At 46.6% G+C, this 20,044-nt stretch overlaps 2 protein-coding genes across 4 annotated transcripts; both read right to left on the minus strand.

Annotated features, from left to right (window-relative positions):
• Positions 1 to 3,294: 3,294 nt before the first annotated feature.
• LOC144719438 (claudin-6-like) lies at positions 3,295 to 5,442 on the minus strand. The gene has a single exon (XM_078595346.1). The coding sequence runs from the start codon at positions 4,934 to 4,936 to the stop codon at positions 4,331 to 4,333; it is 606 nt and encodes a 201-aa protein (XP_078451472.1). The 5' UTR covers positions 4,937 to 5,442; the 3' UTR covers positions 3,295 to 4,330.
• A 529-nt stretch (positions 5,443 to 5,971) lies between these two features.
• Positions 5,972 to 12,279, minus strand: RPLP0 (ribosomal protein lateral stalk subunit P0). 3 transcript variants are annotated; one of them, XM_078595343.1, is made up of 8 exons: positions 12,198 to 12,279; positions 10,795 to 10,897; positions 10,322 to 10,497; positions 9,702 to 9,789; positions 8,814 to 8,960; positions 7,950 to 8,135; positions 6,801 to 6,941; positions 5,972 to 6,266 (listed from the first exon to the last, which is right to left on the minus strand). In XM_078595343.1, the coding sequence occupies exons 2-8, from the start codon at positions 10,846 to 10,848 to the stop codon at positions 6,114 to 6,116; spliced, it is 945 nt and encodes a 314-aa protein (XP_078451469.1). In that variant the 5' UTR covers positions 10,849 to 10,897; positions 12,198 to 12,279; the 3' UTR covers positions 5,972 to 6,113. The 3 variants fall into 3 exon arrangements, with proteins under 3 accessions (XP_078451469.1, XP_078451470.1, XP_078451471.1); XM_078595344.1 differs by having other exon boundaries at positions 12,194 to 12,262; XM_078595345.1 differs by lacking the exon at positions 12,198 to 12,279 and adding an exon at positions 12,140 to 12,197.
• Positions 12,280 to 20,044: the final 7,765 nt, after the last annotated feature.

Raw genomic sequence — 20,044 nt, forward strand, 5'->3', positions numbered from 1 at the left:
TGAAATGCAGAAATTGTATTTTAAAAAAACGTGATTAAGTACGGTACACGTACGTACTTGTACAAGTTCGCTCAACAACGGCGGATCAATATTCGGGCTACAGAAGGGTTTGGAGTGCCTTTGTATAACCTTAACCTGCTGACAAGTAAAACTATGTCTAAAAGAGGAGCAATGTTTGGTCAATGACTGCTGTCAAAGAGGCGTGAACGCTCAGGAAAAAGTGAGCAAAAGTTCACCCGACTGGAGGGGCATTGGAGAGTGACAAATAAACCTAACAATGTCTAAAAGAGGAGCAATGTTTGGTCAATGACTGCTGCCAAAGAAGAGGCATTGGAGAGAGATGATTGGAGAGCGATGATTCACGCTCGCGGCGGAAAGGGAAACACGTGGCCTGGAGAACACACACACACACAGTAAGTCAAACACAGGATCTATAGTGGCGATTGGGTTAGGCCAACTTGCTGGTGAGGACGATTGCCCCGTGGTCGAGACTAACAACGGAGGAGCAGGCAAAGGAGAGAGAGGGGAGAGGAGGAGGAGCGTCCATCGCGAAAGATGAAGCCATGGAATTGGCTCGGCGTGCAGGTGCTGGGCTTGGAGGATCACGACGCATTAGGGGACCGCAAAATAGCTTCGGGGAGGGAGGTCCTCGTTCAGCAGTGGATCGATCATGGCCGACGACAGCGATTATAACCATTAAGGTGCCGTTTTGCTGTTTACAGAATTTTTTTTTAAACCACACAACACACTTTACAATGCGTAAACATCGCGTCTACGTCGCAGTATTTATAACAGATTTGTTTTTATATAAAAACTACTACAACCGACGACTGCAACAACAACAACGCAGCTACCGCTGCTGCTGCACTGCTGCCACTGCAATGGCCTCTCTCTGTCTGCAGCTACCGCCGCTTCGGCAAACCACGCGCACCTCCGTCTCCATCACCACGGCCTGCAGGCCTCACGCGGCAGCGGCAGGGCGGGCATCCGAGTCAATCGGCGAGCTCGACGGCTCCGTCCGCGCCTTCCCCGCAGTTGCGTGCGGGCCAGAAGGAGCCGGGAGGAGACCGTAGGCCACCACCGGAGGCCATTCACTGCCGCCGAACAATAAAACAGCCTCTGTGCGTGGTGACGTCGCTCTGACGTCACGTCGCTCTGACGTCACCGCGCAGGGACGCGTTGACGTCATCGCGTTTTTGTGGGATGACGTCGTCGCGTAGAACGAACCCCCCTGAACCCTCCCGAAACACCCCCCCCCACCCTCACAATCCCTCCCCCCTCCCCGCCCTCCCGAACCCCCTCCCCCGCTCTTCCTAAACCCCGCCCTTTTCCGGATCCCCCCCGCCCTCCCGACCGCCCCCTCGAACCCTCCCCCCCCACCGAAATCCCCCGCCCCGTAGTTCGGGGGTGACGTCATCACGCCGCAGTCAGTGGCGCGCGACGCGCTTTTGGGCGTTGAAGTCGTCGAGCGCGTTGCGTCGTGACGTCATCGCGCCACTGAAAAATTAGTTAATAGCTAAGTGGGGTTTTATCCTGTAAGATACAATACATTTTCTTGGTTCTTTCGGTAAAGTCACGTAGAAGGGAAATAATAAAATAAGATATTTGTTTTTAAGTGGCGGTGCTAACGTTAAGAAACAACCGCCACTTTTTTCAAAATGTCTTGCTGTGGTTTTCACACCTGATGATGATTGCCTGTGTTGCAATCGAAACGTCGTAAGAATTGTATTGTTTAATTTTTATTATTTTATTATTTCCCTTCTACGTGACTTTACCGAAAGAACTAAGAATATGAATCCCTGCAATCACGAAAGCTTCAAATCGAAATACAATACATTGTTTAGTTGCAGTTGTTTATAAATCTTTTAAATGATTCGCTTACATTTCCTATACTTTGCACTCTTATGGTGTTTTTGTCTCGTTTGTTCTTGCAACTTTCTGGCCCGCCCCGACTGTACATCTGGGGCTTCATGGTTCATCGGATTCCTCAAGTATAAATACAAATTCTGATTCTGAACGACAGACAACACGGCAAATCATCCCCCTCCCAAGCTCTGCGGTCCTCTACATATATGAAGGTGTTAGCAGTCAATGAATGAGTGTTTACATGTGGGAGGAAACCGGAGCGCCAGGAGAAAATCCACGCGTGCGAGGGGGAAACGCTCTATCCCATACAGATGGAACAGGTGGGGGTCCACATTTGCTGTACCGCCTGTCCCCTGGCAAGCCAGGGAATGGCACCTCCCTCAACCCTTCCGAGAAGGGAGTTACACGACATCTCTATGTGATCCACCGACCCTCGCTGCCTTCCACAGTGCAGAATTACAGGCGTGGGCTGCAACAGGATAAAAAAATAAATCCGCGACAAGATGAATGTAAAATTATGTTCATACAGAAGGAAGCCAATCAGCGTCAAGGGGCAGCCGATTATGGGCTTTTTCGATCCACAAATCGTCTCTTGAGATCCAGAAATAATTGGAAAATGTATATTCAAAATATCACATCTTGATCCACGCTCCAACGATTCTCGTTTCATCGAGTATTGGGTCGTTAGAAATACGTCGATTCCCGTTCCAGTATTCTTCATGTGATCAAACGCACGCCCAATTTACTCCATGTATGGGCTCAAAATGTGAAAATAATTTATCATTCAATCCGTCGCAGATTCATGTTTATCCTGTTACCGTCCCGACATGATGCAAGGCTCAATCATTCCAGAACCATGGAGGTAAATTCACTCGAGATGTGATCACAATTTTCAGGTTAATCCGAAAAATCATACAATAAAGACTAGATACGTAGTAGATTTCGGACGATCTAAAATAATGACATTATTTGAAGAGTAGTTCTAAAAAGTCCCACATATTTCTTCCTCCCAAAATGGTGTCAAGTGGGGAATCGAATGGCGTCACTTTTGTGAGCTTTAATACATGAACATTTCACGGCGAAAGTAAACCGAACAGTTCCAAAAGTTTGATTAAAACTTGTGAAATTTGAAATGCGAATATGTTTCATCCTAAATCATATACCATTTCGTCTGAGCCATTGAGCCGAGGCAGCATGGGGTACTCGCAGTTTGGGTGGTTTCCACTGGCTATTTTCCAAGTCGAGCCAAATCCAAACCGTGCTATCCTGGTCTCTCAAGATACCAGGCTCTGGTACATACACTTTTCTGTGACATAAGTAGCAAAATGCATGAAAACTGCGACCATTCCCACTTTCATAAATAAAATAGATTTTCGCTAAAGTCCCAATTTCCTCCCTGCACGTCAAATCATACGCGCACAAGGGATGCACATGCGACAGGATGTTTTATTTGTGCTGTGCTAGTGATGAACATACCTTTCTTTTAACGCATGCGACAATCATGATACAAGTCATAAAAAAAACACGTGAACGATATGACTAAGTAATGCACAATAATATGCATGACTTACATTTTCGAGTACATTAACTGTGCAGTAAATATAATAATTGAGTATTTTCACTAACTTAAAAAAACAACTGGACAGTTTTTTTAATTAATGTTTTTCTAATTTAAGGGTATATGCTTAAATAATATGAAAGCACTACTATATGATGTTAAAGAGATTATTATTTTACCAAGATGTGAAATAAAAAGCACAAGTTGACGGAGGATGATAATGAAATTACAAAAACGTGCATGACTATGCAATGCTTCACAGAATACTACACATGTTGAAAACTTTCAAAGAAAGTAGGTAAAGTTTGTGTTTTTAAAACATCAAGTTGTATAAAATGTGTACAAAGCATGTAAATGTATCATTGTATAAATAATGCAAGATGCGCCAATATTATCAATTTAACTCCGTGCACGCTGAGTGTAATCGCTGCTCGGATAACTTAATTTTCCTAAAAGCCGTGTTAGACAATATCAGTGTTAAACTACCGCGAAACAATACCGTACAATCTACAACAACGTAAGTATTATTTAAATCCAGTTTTCATCCATTTTATATCCCCCAAAAATGTATTCCCCTTAACATTGGCTGCCACACGATGGTTGTCGGGATGTGATGAGTTTACACAAATCTTCGTAAGTGCCTTTTACTCTGACCACACCACACAGCATCGTCGTAAATGTCCACGCCGCACAAGGATAAATGGAACATCTCTTTAGTTGCCGAAGACATTGTTAACCACTTTAAATGATATCAGTCCGTGTCAGACAGATACAATTGTGACAACCAAACATCGCAAGTTGCTTTTCTCCTCTTGAACTTGATCAGCTCGAACCAGACGTGCGCAGGGTAACTTGTGAGTCAATGCCACCAGCTTCCTGAAAACGGCACGAGAGTTCCATTCGTCCCTACACTCCGTTGCTTTGTGGATTGAGAAACTGTAGACGATCCGAGCCACGGGACGCACACAGCATGAAGCTGGATCCCATGAGCAGCAGCGCTGCCGCACCAAAACCCAGGTACAGCGAGAGGCCGATTTCACGACGCATGTCCGGAGAAATCAGAGGGTTGTTGTGGTCACTGATGATGTGATGGGCCATACACGAGACGGCCACCAGCTCCAGGAGGCCCACCACAGCGAAGCAGACGGCTGCAGACGTGGCAAGGCGCGTCTTGGTGGCACTCTCGTCCAGCCAGGTGGTGCACTTGGCTCCGGCGAGCGCCACGAAGAAGGCGACCACCCCCAGAATAGTGGCGCACACGACCAGTGCCCTGGTGATCTGCATGCTGGTGCCCAGACTCATCATGGAGCCGTGGGTCCTGCACTGCATGTCGCCAGTGCCCTGCAGCACGCAGTGCACCCACAGGCCCTCGAAGACACCCTGCGCCAGGAAGGCGCTGCTGGAGGACATTCCGGACACCTTCCACATGGGCAGCATGCAGGACACGAGCATACACAGCCAGCCCAGCAGGGCCAGGGCCATGGCAAGCAGTTGCAGGCGAGTGTTCGCCATCACCTCGAAGCACGACTGCTTTCTGCAATGGGACTAGATCACCACCGCTCGTGTCCTCAAGAGCTGTGATCAGACAGGATGCAGCTCACTGAAAAACACCGCTTATGTATCCAGGGCGTACCAACAGTACATTTCAGACACCACCCTATGGAACTAGACCCCACAGTGGCCGCTCAGCATGTGTGCATGCAGCTTGGAGTGTGACAAAGGAAAAGTCTCATGCAACAAGGGGATTATGTTGTAAAGTGTTTTTCTTAGCCCTGAAACAAAACACATTCCTTATCAATATACCGCTGTGCATTCAATTGTGCAAAATCGGAAGCCGTTGCTTTCTTCTTATGCCCTAAGTGACAGGAAACACATGGTGTTTATTCTCGACTCGTTTCCTGTAAATCAGGAAAGCATGCTGGGCAGCTCTGTACAGAAAGCCGTGTCCGTGGGAATACGTTTTGAATGTGGCCTTCAAAGTAAGGGTGCACAAAAGCATCATAAAGGAAAAGGGCACATTAGTCAGTGATTAATCTTGTTTAAATTTCCTGTGAACCCAACAACATCTTTAAGCATGTAAATAATCCAGCACAAATGTCCCAAGCTCCTGGAGTTTAATGAGGCAAACAACCTCAGCGGTTAAAGTTTAGATTTTGAACAAACATGCGTTTAAAGGTAATTTGTAATTTGAGTGTGACAATATGCTTCACCTATCGCACAGCGACACTGCAGTAATTCACAACCAACACAAGCCAATTTTCTTGTAAGTTACTGGCAATCATCCATCATTGTGTAAAAAAAAAGGCACTGCACTGGTAAGCTATTGTTAACACAGATTTATATTATGAAAACACATCTATCACAACAGCCAATATGGGATGTTTAGCCTTGCAGCATGCTGGCAGAAGCAATAAGCCCTACAGTGTTGATCTATCTAAACCCATCAGAAAACGAAATGTAGCTAGAACACCAGAATAAACGTATACTTATGAACGTTTGGTACAGTAGTTTGTAAAAAAAAAAGAAGAAACCCCACAAAAGAAGCAGTTATTTTAAATTGTTTTTTATTTTTCATGAATCGTCGTGCCCTAGTTGACATTTGACATTAAGCAGAGCCCAACAGCCGCCAACAGCGCATGGCTGCGGGTGAGATCCATGAGCAGCCAAGGGGCCCCTCTGAGCAGGACTCCTAGTCAAAGAGACCGAAGCCCATGTCGTCATCTTCCTCCTCCTCTTCAGACTCCTGCTTCTTTTCCTCCTTGGCAGCGGCAGCTGGCGCAGCCACGGCTGCCACAGGTGCGGCTGCCACGAAGGCGGATGGGTCAGCCAGGAACGCCTTAACCTGCACACAAAACACACACACAAGGCACGTGAATGTCATGCAGCTAAAGAAGGGCCCGTGCTTAATCGGCCCATCTGTTGATTAAACATGGCTTTACGCCATCTTGAAATTTAGAATATCATCCTCGGCCATGACCTATCCACTGCTAGACGAAAGCCTCCACCGCACCAATGCTATCCCCCACGGTCCTGCACATAGATGGATCTTTTCGCTCCATCTCTAAAGCGGCCATTCCCTCACTCTAGGTGTGTTCTCTTCTTTGGCTGCCTTTCCATCACTGGTCTCATCGATTGGCAATCATCCCTTCTCTCTACGGTGTTCTGCCCAAGCCCGCTCATCTTTCCTTAAGTTAGTGATGCAATTGATTTGTGTTTGTTCTCTCTTGGTGCGATTCTAAAAATGCAACTCTTGTTTCTTTGCACACTTTTTCAGCTTTTTATTCATCAGTGTCCATGCATGGGACATAACTAATTGCATGTATGCAGCTCACATTTCAGGAAAGGATGCATCTAAGCTACAACTGGGCTTGCATACCTTGTCGGCAAGTGGGAAAGAGTATTCGGTCTCCACGGCAATGGCGAGCACACGCTTGTAGCCGTTAACGATGGAATGTGGGATTGAGGCAACGGTCGGGTAGCCAATCTGAAGGCACACGCTGGCGACGTTGCGCACACCCTGCACGCGACAGAAAACAACAGGTAAAATACAAAGTGGATTATAAACCATGCGAATACAAAGTGGTTTTTGGCAAGCCAACGAACAAAGACGGTCACTGCATCACGTGCTTCCAGATAGGCATCTGCGGCCGTCTGGAACGCTCATCCTTCCGTTATTAGAAAGCCACTGGAGCTGTGCAAATTTAAATTTAGATTGAAAAGTAATTTCTTTAGAACTGCTTCGTGTTTAGTTTGTCCTTCCCCCACACCTCCGATTAGCACAGATAAATATGTACAGTACGAAAGAAGTTCAACATACATATTATACCTTTGCTGCAATTTCTATTCAAAGCTGTTACCTTGAACACAAATGCTTGGAGCAGTTGAATGTTATTGGCCGTCACGTGACATACAACATATAAACAGTCAGTTCAAAATAAATTCTAAAATAATTCACTGCTGGAAGAAGGCCTCGCTATGCTGTTTCAGTTATGGGGTTTGTTTGACCATACTTAACCACACTGCGGGTTGGTGAAGGCTGATCACCTTTTTTGCACGCAATTATCGATAACGCTATGAAACCCAGTGGTGGATATAGCACAGTTGATGGGAAGGTTGCCATGTGGTGAGGTAAAGTGTGGGTACTCTCACCACAAGTCTTTCTAGAACTCCGTCTAGTGGAGGCCCTTTCGCCAACAGTGGCATGCATACGAAATTTTCAGGGTTGTGACTTTAACTTTTACCATTCTAAACAAAAATGCATCGATTTCACTGTCCGAAAACGAAAAACCATAATGGGCAACGTTTTGGGCAATGGCTCTTTTTCAAAGCAGATGCATTTTTTTCCATTGACAGAGCAGTGTTTTTGACCAACGTATCTAGTATTTTTTTTCTACTTTTGTACCACAGCTAAAGCGGAATAACAATAAAAAGTTAAATTGTACGTTTTTTAGCTGCCATCATACTAAACTGCCTTCAATTCTCGGTCGCGTCACAAACGCGTGTGCAGCGGGCGTAGTGCACGCACCTCGAGGAAGCGCTTGCGCAGGTCCTCCTCGGTGATGTCCAGCACATCGGGGCTGTAAATGCTGCCATTGTCGTACACCTGCAGGATGTGGAGGCCGAAGGTGAAGGGCGAGATGTTGAGCATGTTGAGAAGCGTCGCCTCGCTGGCCCCCACCTTGTCACCCGCCTTGATCAGCTGCACGTCGCTCTGCAGGGGACAGGAAATAAAAAGCAAACAATAAAACAGTGTAACGCTGAGTTCAAGGGGTTGACCAGGGGACAAGTGGAAGAATTGTTTTTTTTATGAATCAAAAACGAGAAATAAAGTATACAACAAAATTCTAAACACATCAAAACCACAACCAAATTAATAATTTGCAAATCTAACTCAATTATGATAGTTGAGTTCCTGATTATTTTTTTTAAAGCTAAATTAAAGTTACCAAGGCATTATTTACACAGCAGATGCCTTAAAAACATGTGAAATTAAACTCAACTATGAAGTTTCACAAATCTATATCCGAAATACAATGGGGGGGTCCATCGCTGTTAGCTCACCTGACAGGTACTCACTACCCTGTGGGTTCTGTGGGCCGGATGGCACTTCAATCGCTACTCCTTCCTCATTCGAGGCACTATTCCCATAACTGGGACCGAGACGAGTGGGGAACCCGGTGAAGGGCTCGGCGGAAGAACCAGCGCCCTAGTACTACTACCCTCTCCATCCACCACTCAGTATTTGTAACTTTTAACACGCAACATTTAATGTATTTTCCCCTTGTTAAAAGCGCAACACATTTGCACTGAAACCGTGTTAAACAATCTGAAAAAAATATACTTTTAAAATGTATTCCGTTATGCCTTCATCTTGTGGAAAAGTCTTTACCAGAATTTCAATGGTGCCTCTTGAGATCTTGGTGGTGATGCCAAGAGCCTGGAAGAAGGAGGTCTTCTCAGGACCGAGGCCGGTGTTCTGTGCCGGCACCATCACGTCGCAGGGAGCCAGACCCCCGGCACGTGCCGAGGCCGGGACCTGACGAGGTAACAAAACACAGGACCACTTACAATTCCTGTACTCTCGTTTTTAAGTAACGTTAGGAAATATACAGAATTAAACTACAATTTTTAAGCAAACAAAAAAAAAATACATCTTAGCAATCTACTTATGCTAAAGGAAGCTTAAATGACGGTGCAATGATATCAAACCATAAAACCTCAGCAAAGGGACATTATTTCCATATATATTGCATGCTGTATATATACAGTCCTTTGTCAATCAACTGCTGGATGCATGTTGAACTTCTTTTGTGCCGTACGTAACCAACCGTGCTAATCGGAGGCGAGAGCCTCAGAATGCTGTGCGAGTCGGGGAGTTATATGAGCATACTTCACTACGTTTTTTTTTATCGTGGGATGAAGGTGGGACACTGAGGTGGGAATATAGAAAGTAGAGTACAACAGTGGAATTTGTTTGTCCCGTTGGCCACTACGGAGGCCTGCAGTCACCTATGACAACCTGGTGCATCTTTTGATTATCCATTTCAACCCTATCCAAGTTCAACCACTGTTAACTAACAAAATCAGGAACATTCCAGGTTTTTCCATCACACGCATAGAATGTACACTAAACAAACTACTATTCATTTAAGTTAACTTGGACAAGCTGTAAAACATTGATAACAAGCTTGACTAGACAAAGGTTGTGCTTTTCTGTGAGATCTTGGTTGACAAGTCAGGACCACACACCAGAAGCAAAGCTAGATCACACACAAACCTTGTTGGCAAGAAGCATGTCACGGATCTCAGCCAGGTCCTCCTTGGTGAAGACAAACCCAACATTCCCGCGAATGTATGGCAACACTCTGCAAAACAAGTGACAACACAATCGTTCAATAAAGTACGTTATGATTCTCAAAAAATGAAAGGTGGTAAGTAAAGTTCTCATGTCACTCTTTCATAATTAAAAAACTTTATCTTGGAAGATTCATTTTTTTTAAATAAATCTATGCAAGAAAATGAAATTGCTAAAGTGACTGCAGTTTGATTGCTGGTCAGAGCTAACATCAGTGACAAGTGATATCAGAACCAGTCTTGGATCTCGGTTAACCGAAATTGCACTGGAGTGCATGGTGAAGTATGGTCAAACAGCCACCATGACTGAAACGGTTTAGATATTTTATGCAACACTGGATAGACAAAAGGACTGTCACGGTTTTACATTTAACAATAAAAAGGGCATAAAAAATACATGCTAACCTTAGCCTTAGCAAAGTGCTTCTGGTAATTCAACTTTATATAATGTAGCCTACCTTATGATAACTTACTCTCTGTGTACTACAATAACTGCAAACTCAAGACACTCTACAATTTGAGGCGATAACAAAATCTTCCCACCTCTCAAGTGCTGGGTTTTTCTCAAGGTGACCACGGATGGCTTTGCGCATCATGGTGTTCTTGCCCATGAGCACCACAGCTTTTCCGCGCAATGACATGCGGATCTGCTGCATCTGCTTGGAGCCGACATTGTCTGCACCGACGATGAAGCATTTTGGAAAATCTTCCAGAAGTTGCTAAAAGCACAAAAAACAGGGTACACACTCAGTCAACTGTAAATCAACAAAGTGTCAACTTATTGTATGAAGTTGTCATGAATTATACTGTGTACCTTCTCAACTGTGCTGTACAGCTCTCCGATGTGTTTTTGGACTGTACCGGGTGTTGTTCAGCATGATGTCCAACGTTTAGTTCCACGCAATGGGTACAACAACATTGGACATGATGCCAAACACGTGGTATAACTCGAAAACACATCGCAGAGGTATCATGTGGGTTGTGGTGGTACTTCTATAATTAATGTGGACACTCACGATTATCTTCAGGAAGTAATTTGACTTCCAAGTTGACTTGTCTTCCCTGGGCATCTTGTTGTGCTACCAAGGAGTTCCAGAAACTGGTTTAAAGACGATGTCACTGTTGAATGGAAAAGTTAAGGTTAATTAGACATGAAATTAATCTATTTTGTTACAAATGTTAACAAAACATTGTAATTTTCATACTCATAAAGACAATATACAGTATTTAGATTACGTATTGTAATTACAGTTCGTATCAATGTCAGCATTCAACAGTGTAACAGTGATGTAAATGTTTGTGCTCTCCTATTTTCCAAGGATGCTATCAAATAGCAGGATATCCTAGACTTAGAAGTTTATTTACGAACACTAACTACGTTTCAGTTTTTTCACTAATCTTCAAAATATCAACGCATCAGTGTGGACACTCGTACTTATTACATACAGATAATCTTTCTTGGCTTAAAGCTTTCGTGACTGCAGGAATTCATATTCTTTGGGTCTTTCGGTAAAGTCACGTAGATACCCTAACATACGTTAGGGTACTTTATGCAAGTGGCCATGACCTGGATAATTTCAAACACTTTAAGGCGTTCCATGAGTGACACCCGTCACATTTCACTAGCACGCGTTGCCCAGCGAGGGGCGAATGGACCGTTCACACGACTGCGATAGATCCTAAGTCAAAGGGGGGGGGGCTCATCTCTTTACATCCCTAAACCAGCGGTGAAATTACACATTCATATGGTGAGGGCAAGAATTCATGTCGGACAACCATTGCTAAATTTCACGGTGCTACTCATTCAACCGGTAGAAGAGCAAGTCCCGACTTCGTCAGCATCTGCCAATTATCAATCCACTGCTGGATAACAGCCGCCCCCCCCCAATCAACCACTTCTCAAGATACAATCATCCACCTATCATATGCATTGATTTCATCGCTCCATCACCTGCGATGGAGGTCCACTTTGCGATGTTACATGGAGCACTACGTAACACCACGTTCTGGGCAATTCGAGACCATTGTGCTTGCAACTTTGAACACAATCAAAAGGGACCAATACACAACCTATAATTCAGCCACCCTATTAACCTGTCGGTATCTCGCACTTTTAAAACCATTACTTATTAAACGACAGCAGGCCCATCCAGCGCCACTGTTCCCTCCCCCACTCCCATCCATCCACGTTGGACCAAAGGGTTTGCCTGAGCGTAGGCCTCAAATCCAACGTGGGTCACCCCGCGAGCTCTCCCCGACGCTAAGATTCCCTCCGCTCGCTTGCCGGGCACGCGACTGCTACAGCCGACGGACCGAGCCGCGTACACGCCGGCCGGAGGTGAGAGGGGCAAGGAGGTGTACGGTGGTGGGAAGCGCGCGGAGTTGAGCGAGCGAGCGAAGAGCGACACGAAGCACCAACCTCGCGCCGCCGACTCGGAAGGAAAGGGGGAGGGGCGCGCCGGGGACTCCCACAGGGCAGCGCGCGCCGGGCTGCTCGTCCACCAATCGGATGCGAGCTTGACCCCCCCCCCCACACAGCCCCTACGACATTGCCCAGCCCCCCCCCCACCACCACCAGCAGCCTCCTACCACCAGCCCCCACCACCAGCCCCCACCCCACTCTCCAGCCCCCCCCACCACCAGCCCCCACCCCACTCTCCAGCCCCCCCACCCACAGCCCCCACCCCACTCCCCAGCCCACCACCACCAGCCCCCACCTACAGCCCCCACCCCACTCCCCAGCCCCCCCACCACCACCACCCAGCCCCCACCCCACTCTCCAGCCCCCCCACCCACAGCCCCCACCCCACTCTCCAGCCCCCCCACCCACAGCCCCCACCCCACTCTCCAGCCCCCCCCACCACCAGCCCCCACCCCACTCTCCAGCCCCCCCACCCACAGCCCCCACCCCACTCCCCAGCCCACCACCACCAGCCCCCACCTACAGCCCCCACCCCACTCCCCAGCCCCCCCACCACCACCACCAGCCCCCACCCCACTCTATAGCCCCCCCCACCCACAGCCCCCACCCCACTCCCCAGCCCCCCCACCACCACCACCAGCCCCCACCCCACTCCCCAGCCCCCCACCACCACCACCAGCCCCCACCCACAGCCCCCACCCCACTCTCCAGCCCCCAACCACCAGCCCCCACCAACAGCCCCCACCCTACTCTCCAGCCCACCACCACCACCAGCCCCCACCCTACCCCCCCCCCCCCCCAAAATCGCGACGAACCAATAGGAAACGAGTTGAGACCTAAGAAACGTACGCTATGACCGTATAAGGTGAGGGCAGAAATCCAAAATCTTTATAGAGGCGGGGAGGGGGCGTGCGGGGGGGGGGATGAAACGTTACGTGTCGACGTCATCACGTCGTTACGTACCGACGGCGAGTTGTACGTAATGACGTCATCGTGTAGCCACGGCGCTGTGGCGCCATTACGCGTGACGACGTCACAGAGCGATGTTACGTTACGTGATTTATTTAAGAATCTGAATATTTATTTGTATTTCATCAAATGGAGGATTCGTAATAGTTTCAGCTGCTAAACGCGCACGGTTATTCGCTAGAAAGGGAGAGAGAGAACGACTCAGTGGGGCGAGAAGTAGACGTTTTGGACGATGTTTGACCCCCCCCCTCGTCACACGGCGTCACAAAAAGTCAGACCCTACCTCAAATATGACGTCACAAAGCTCTGCCCCCCCCCCCCAAATTAAACATGCTTCAAATCGCTTTAAACTATTGTCATTGTAGTGCGTATTTAATGTGGCGCTGCACTCTGATGTTGTAGGAGAAAACATTTATTAAAAAGTATATTTAATTAAGTAGAACGTGTTGTCTATATTTATTTAAAGTTGCGCATTTTGATGTGACGTCACATTTCTCAACCCCCCCTCCCTCCCGCGTCACACATCGTCACAAATGTCTGACCCCCCCCCCCCTAGGTGCGTGACGTCATTTATGGACGGCCCCTAAGTGGCTTCTCATGTTGAAATGTATATCAGCCAAATACTCTAAAGGCGTGATGTTGATTATAAATGTGGAGGGAAAACCGGAGGACCCGGAGATAAATCCACGCGACCACGGGGAGAACACGCAAACTCCAAATATACAGCAGGTGTCAGGGTCGGTATCGAACCCACGATCTCCTGTATACCAGGCGAGGTTGTTAACATCTCGGCACCGCCTCGCCTCATTAGTGGAACACGTGGAAGGAAACCATCCCCCTGGGGTGATAGTAACGCCGGTGTGGTACAGGAGGATGTGGAGCTCAGTTGACTTGGCGGCAGAGCCGGCCCAGCCACTAAGCGACCCTTGCAATTGCAAAGGGCCCCGTGGCAGAGCAGAGGGCCCCCTAGAATCACTGCTAGCTAGTGGGTGAAAAAAATCATACATCAAAGGGGCCTCCAACCAAATTTTGCTTAGGGCCCCCAAAGGTCTAGGGCCGGTTCTGCTTGGCGGTGACTGGTAACCAAGCGGTGTCAAGATCGGCCTCTATGGAGGGAAGAGGGTCGTGAAGGATGCTCTTGGGCAACTAGGGGCAGTCACCCTCCAACAACAACAACAGAGGGCGCTGGAGCGACGCTCACAACAACGCGCGGTGCGCCGGGCGGATACAACGCAGCTTGATCACAATTTTTAGTCATACAGGCAAGTGGGGGGCACAGGCGGTGCATCTGTCAGTCCAAGGCCGTAGCCATGGAGTCAACATTGAGGGGGGATCAAATTTTCCAGGGGGTCTGGGGGTCCCCCCCCCACAAAAAAAAATCTAAATTTGAAAACTCATTTCCTGCCTAAAATAAAATAAAATTCACTAACACATAGGACGGGCTTTATTTATTTATTTTTTACAATAATGTCTAGTAGTGTATTGTATTACATTGCTTTGTTTTTTCCTTTTTTTTACCTTTTCTTGTTTCATTGTATGTAATGGCAGAGATTAGGCATTAATAAAGTCCAACCATAACCACAATCATATAAACAGAAATCTATTTTATAGCAATATATTTGGGGGGAAATTTTGAGCATATTTGAATATTGGGGGGGGGGAGGGATGTCCCCCCCCCCCCCAATATTCCTTGTGTCAGTCATCTCAGTCAGTCAGTCAACCCATGGCACTTGGGTCTGTGGCGTGACCTCTTGTGCCAGCGAGCCTAGCAATGCAACCCTTCCTGTTAGACAATGGCCCAGAGAAGGGAATATCTGAGAAAAACGTCAACGTGCTTTCTCACTCGACTCTGCATATGAGAGGAACGTTTGTTGTTTGACAGTAAACCAAATATTTAAATTCCCAGAGCTAGAATCTTGCCAAATCTAAGTGCAGAATCGAATGTATTGTGATAGCGTTTGTTTGTGTGCGTGCAGTCGCTGGTGACTGGGCTGAAACCATCAACGCCGCGATGGAAAGATGTTAACTCCCTCGCTTGTTACGCAGGAGGTCTTGTTACGCAGGAGGTTCGATCCCGACCCTGGCGCCTATATATTAGAAGTTTGCATGTTCTCCTCGTGGTCGCGTGGATTTTTCTCCGAGTCCTCCGGTTTTTCCCTCCACATTCAGAAACGTACATTTCGGATGCATTTGGCTGCTCTAAATTTCCACGTGATAAGCCACTTCATTGGGCTATCATTTGTGGCCGGGTCGGTTCTGAAAAAGAGCTATACAGCACAGTGGGCCTTACCTGGTAAAATAAAAAATAGTTGAGTTTCGCTCACGACACTTAAAAACTTGGTTTTATCACAAGCGCCTGCCTGGAATTGAACCCAAAAGTTCAGCGGTGCCAGTTCAGCACTCTGACCTTTGAGCTCGGAGCCACTCAGCAGCTAACTCAACGTCAGAACGCCTCTTTAGCTGGGATGATGTGTGGTACAAACATCGCGGATCCCAATCTGTGATGTATGTGCTATGAATAAGGGCAATTGCGTTGTGGTTTTTTTCTCCTGTTATCTGCAGGGAAATCCGCAAATTGCCTCCACTTATCTGCAAGGAAATAAAATGGTAATAATCGTTGATAACAAGAGTCATGGATTGCAGGGTTACAGATAAGAGGAGGTCTGTTTATTGGCACAACATTTTTGTTATACTATTACGTATCTGAATACGTATATAATGGTGACTAATAGTACACCGAATGTGTATACTGCATTACACGTACTGTAATAAATGTTTAAGCGGAATAAATTGGGCTAGTATGGCTTATGTAGCTAACCTTGTGATAACATTTTCCATCAATGTTTTATATAAAACGTCACAACACTCACTCATCGTGCGGATGTGAGCCAATCCTTCCTATTTACAAGATACTTCCCTTTCCATAAAAATACTAAAATGAGAAGAAAGTGGCTTGTGATTAACATTACACCCGGTTGCTATACTTCAATGACCTGGCAATATAATTCATTATTATATTACCCTTGTTTACCCAGAAAAGCCTCAGTGGATGCCATTTTCCGCTCTTCTTTTTTCAGCGACACTTTTGGGGAAATCTCGCGGACATCTGTGAAATCACTCAAATCAGAGCTTCATAGCTCATCGGATTCCTCCAGTGTCAATAAATATTCTGAAGGTGGTGAATCTGTAGCGCAACACAAGCTGACGCGCGTGCCTCGACTCGACTTTCTCCAGCGACCCTAAAAGCCACGTGATTTGTGTCCACTTCTCTTTCTCTCGTTGCGCACCACAACAGATGACGTCGAGTCTGGCGGGTTGGTGCGCCGAACAAACGTTGGTACAGTACTGCATCCTAGTGTGGTCATCGTTCGAGTACTGCACTCGCATTTGTGTTTTCACATTTGGGTATTGTCGGGGGCCACACTTCAGTGGCTGCACTAAAGGCCACCCAGGGGCCGTTAGTGGCCCCGCGGACCTTGAAATGAGGAACAAATGTTACATGTCGTTCCTGCAATGTACCCATTGTTAAACATAAAAATATATATACGGGATACTTAATACATTCCTGGAATCGTCCCTGAATTTCCACGCAGTCCTCATCCCAGAAAGGCAATTTGACAAAATGGAGATTCAAATGCTGCCTGATTCAATGTTGAAACACCGCTTTTTGCCATCTCAGTTCTCAGCATTTCTATCTCACGGCTACGCTCAGATGACGTTAAACAGCCTTCCTCTGGATCTTGTGATAAAGTGACCTCAAAAAAAGTGAAATGCTGCCTGATTCAATGTTGAAACACCGCTTTTTGCCATCTCAGTTCTCAGCATTTCTATCTCACGGCTATGCTCAGATGACGATAAACAGCCTTCCTCTGGATCTTGTGATAGAGTGACCTCAAAAAAAGTGAAATGGTAAGCTTCAGTGAAAAGGGGCCGAGTGTGGCGTTGCGGTCTTAGGAACGAGAGAACCCACTAAATGTGCCCTCGGGTTTCATTATGCTGCCTTTTCAACAACTATACAAAAGGTAACCTTGATGATAGAAGTTACTTGCATTAATCCAGTTCGAGAGGACGTCAACCGCGGAGATGGGAGTTGAAGAACTTGCTTGGCTCGTGTTGGGTGGATTGTTACGATATGGGACCACGGGCGATGGTGACAACTTTGGGAGGCCTTATTCAAACGGTGGATTCGATCATGGCTGATGATGAAAAAAAATCAGGTTCAGGGCTCATGCTTTCAGAGGTTTCCAAGGTATCAGGTTTTGTTAAAAGATAGAGTTGTCTCGTGTTGTACAGTAATACCAGCGAAGTACAGCAGGTAGTGTGACACAATGTGCCTGCCCTTGATGATGGTGGCATTTACGATGTTGAATAAAAGGGTAAGTCATGTTTGCTCGCCTACGGCCAAATTGCCTGGAATGCCCCTCTTCGAGGCAGACCTCGGAAGCTCAGCAGGTATTAGTCTCCCAGTAAATACTGCATGCAAAGTTAGGCGTACGTTGGCACGTGGTTGGAACCGTTGGAACAAATGCTGGCCGAACGTTCCATGTTTACTGGCCTGGGCAGTGATTGGATCGGCGACCACCAAGTAAAAAAAAACCGGTGTATTGGATGTTGTTAGCAGTGGAAGACATCTCTGTCATGGGACCTGTTTGCCAGTATCAAAGTGTGAAAAATAAGAAGAAATATTACCTTTTTCCGGAAATAAAACAGGTGTTAAGATTTTCAAGCATTGTCTTTGAAACTGATTGGCCTACACCAGAGACAGCCTTCTTGGTGGCCTAGTCTGACCAGTGTCAGACCAGAGAACGCCAATAGGCGAACAGTACAAGGACAATGCACTATCAGAGCAATTATAGCTCGGGGTGAGCAGGTTAATGAGAACTTGATTCCTGGCCAAAAGTTCGCTGCTTGAACCTCTTAACACGTGTTTTATTGCCAGAAAGGGTAAAACCTATTGATATTTTTTTCATAATGTTATCCGATGTTTGTCTGTGACGTGTTCTGCTTTAGCAATCGCCACCCTGTGTACACGAGAAAAGGCTGCGACGTCCCTTGCATCAATGTACAGGGTGGTTCAGATGTATTGTGACCTCCAATGTACAAGATAGTCCAGATGTAATATGACCCCCAATTAATGGACCCCATCGGAAAAAGATACGGTCACTGCATCGCGCGCTTTCAGATGCGTTTCTGCGGCCGTCTGGAATGCTCTTCCCCACGACATGAGGAAGCTACTGGAGCTACGGACCTTTAAATTATCCGAATTGAAAACTCATTTCTTTGCATCTGCTTTTCGTGTTTAGTTTGTTTTCCTTCCCCCCGCATCTCCGATTAGCACCGTTGGCTACGTACGGTTCAACAAGAAGTTCAACAGCAAGAAGTTCAACATTCCTCACAGAGCATTGCTCGTGTGCAGGAGCTCGATGCATTTCTGGGGAGCGGTAGTTTAGCGCTCAGCGTGCTGCACCTCGAGGTCGACTCAGCCTCAAATGAGTGCCTGGTGCGGTGTGTATGCAAACATCGCCACTGGGGAGACAAAGGCGGCCGAGCGTGGCGCTGGCCACCCACCCCTTCTCGTTTACCACAGTGTCGGTCTTCGTAGGTGCTGCTCGCTAACAGTACTTGCCCCAACAGTCTGGCAAAGGCAATGGGGGGTGGGGGGGGATCTTGGTCTTTGATGTATTTATAACATCTCAAACTTCGTCTTCTTCTTTTGTATGACGTTTGAGAGAAAAAACCCACACCCACTGCAATTGTACGTTTTACTTTGTAAGCCGTTCCACGGGTAGCCCGAGTGGGACTCCGCTTCTTCCACCAGAATGCGAGTGTTGTGTTGTGGGCAGTCATCGGTGATGTGCCTGATGGTTTGCACCACCTCGTGCAAGACTACATGAGAAATGGAGATGGTTGCGAGGCTTTTGAGGAGCCTTCAACCTGCAGAGTACAGACAGGAGGAGGCACTGCTGATGAGGGTGCCTGGTGCCTGTGTTGTGTCAACTTTAAATGGGACTCAAACCGCATATAACATTTAGAAATGCTGTGATTAAGCATATTTAAAAGCTGCCCGAGCCAGTTTTGTACAGTCTAATAATATAATAAATACTGAGAAACACGAGCTCAGAGTATCGGGTTGCTATGAATGTCCACGTGATGAGCCACTTTGTTGAGCTGTCATTTGTGGCCAGCTCGCTTCTGAATAATAACATTACAAGCTCAGTGGGCCTTACCTGGTAAAAATGAAAATGTTCAGTTTTATTTGACTTATATTAACTACGCGTTAGTAAAACCAATGCGTACTAAACATAGAATACACGATGAAGTATTCCAAATGACTGGCTTAGTAAGTACCGTGCGGTATGGAAATGTGGTGTGCAAGTCTGGAAATTGTGGTTACACGTCAACTCAAAACCGCGTGTGTGTGTGTCGCAAACGGAAGAAAAGCAAAGGGAACAAAGGTAAATTATTGTGTGGGACACGTAAACACAATACTGTCAAGTGTTGACGCATACTTGTTGTATACATCGGCTGTTCCACATACGGCCATTTCGAACAGTGAAACAAACCAGAGCACTGCAAACGTGTCAACCCCATCCTACTCACTACAGTCATTTTGCTGTGGCTGTTCCACCTGACGACGGAAGCTTGTGTTGCCTCCGAAACGTCGTGATTTAATTTAGTTATTTTCATTTTATTATTTTTATTATTATTGTTTATATTTTTCATCTACGTGACTTTACCGAAAGAACCAAAGAGTATGGATCCCTGCAGTCACGAAAACTTCAAATCTCGATTCTACAGGGGAATTGAAGTTTCAGCTCCATACGGCGTACACCCGTTTCAATACGGGCAATCAAATTTTTTGTCTATTCGTTTGT

This window comes from Lampetra planeri, chromosome 6 (genome assembly GCF_965212315.1).
Source record: "Lampetra planeri chromosome 6, kcLamPlan1.2.h2, whole genome shotgun sequence".
Taxonomy (NCBI): Eukaryota; Metazoa; Chordata; class Hyperoartia; order Petromyzontiformes; family Petromyzontidae; genus Lampetra; species Lampetra planeri.

Bases quoted from the DNA above. Each gene is read 5' to 3' on its own strand.
- LOC144719438 (XM_078595346.1), bottom strand. From the start codon at position 4,936: ATGGCGAACACTCGCCTGCAACTGCTTGCCATGGCCCTGGCCCTGCTG.
- RPLP0 (XM_078595343.1), bottom strand. From the start codon at position 10,848: ATGCCCAGGGAAGACAAGTCAACTTGGAAGTCAAATTACTTCCTGAAG. The intron at 10,498-10,794 runs GTGAGTGTCCAC...TTGTGCTTTTAG, and splicing joins ATTACTTCCTGAAGATAATC to CAACTTCTGGAAGATTTTCC. The intron at 9,790-10,321 runs GTGGGAAGATTT...CTTGTTTTGCAG, and splicing joins AAAAACCCAGCACTTGAGAG to AGTGTTGCCATACATTCGCG.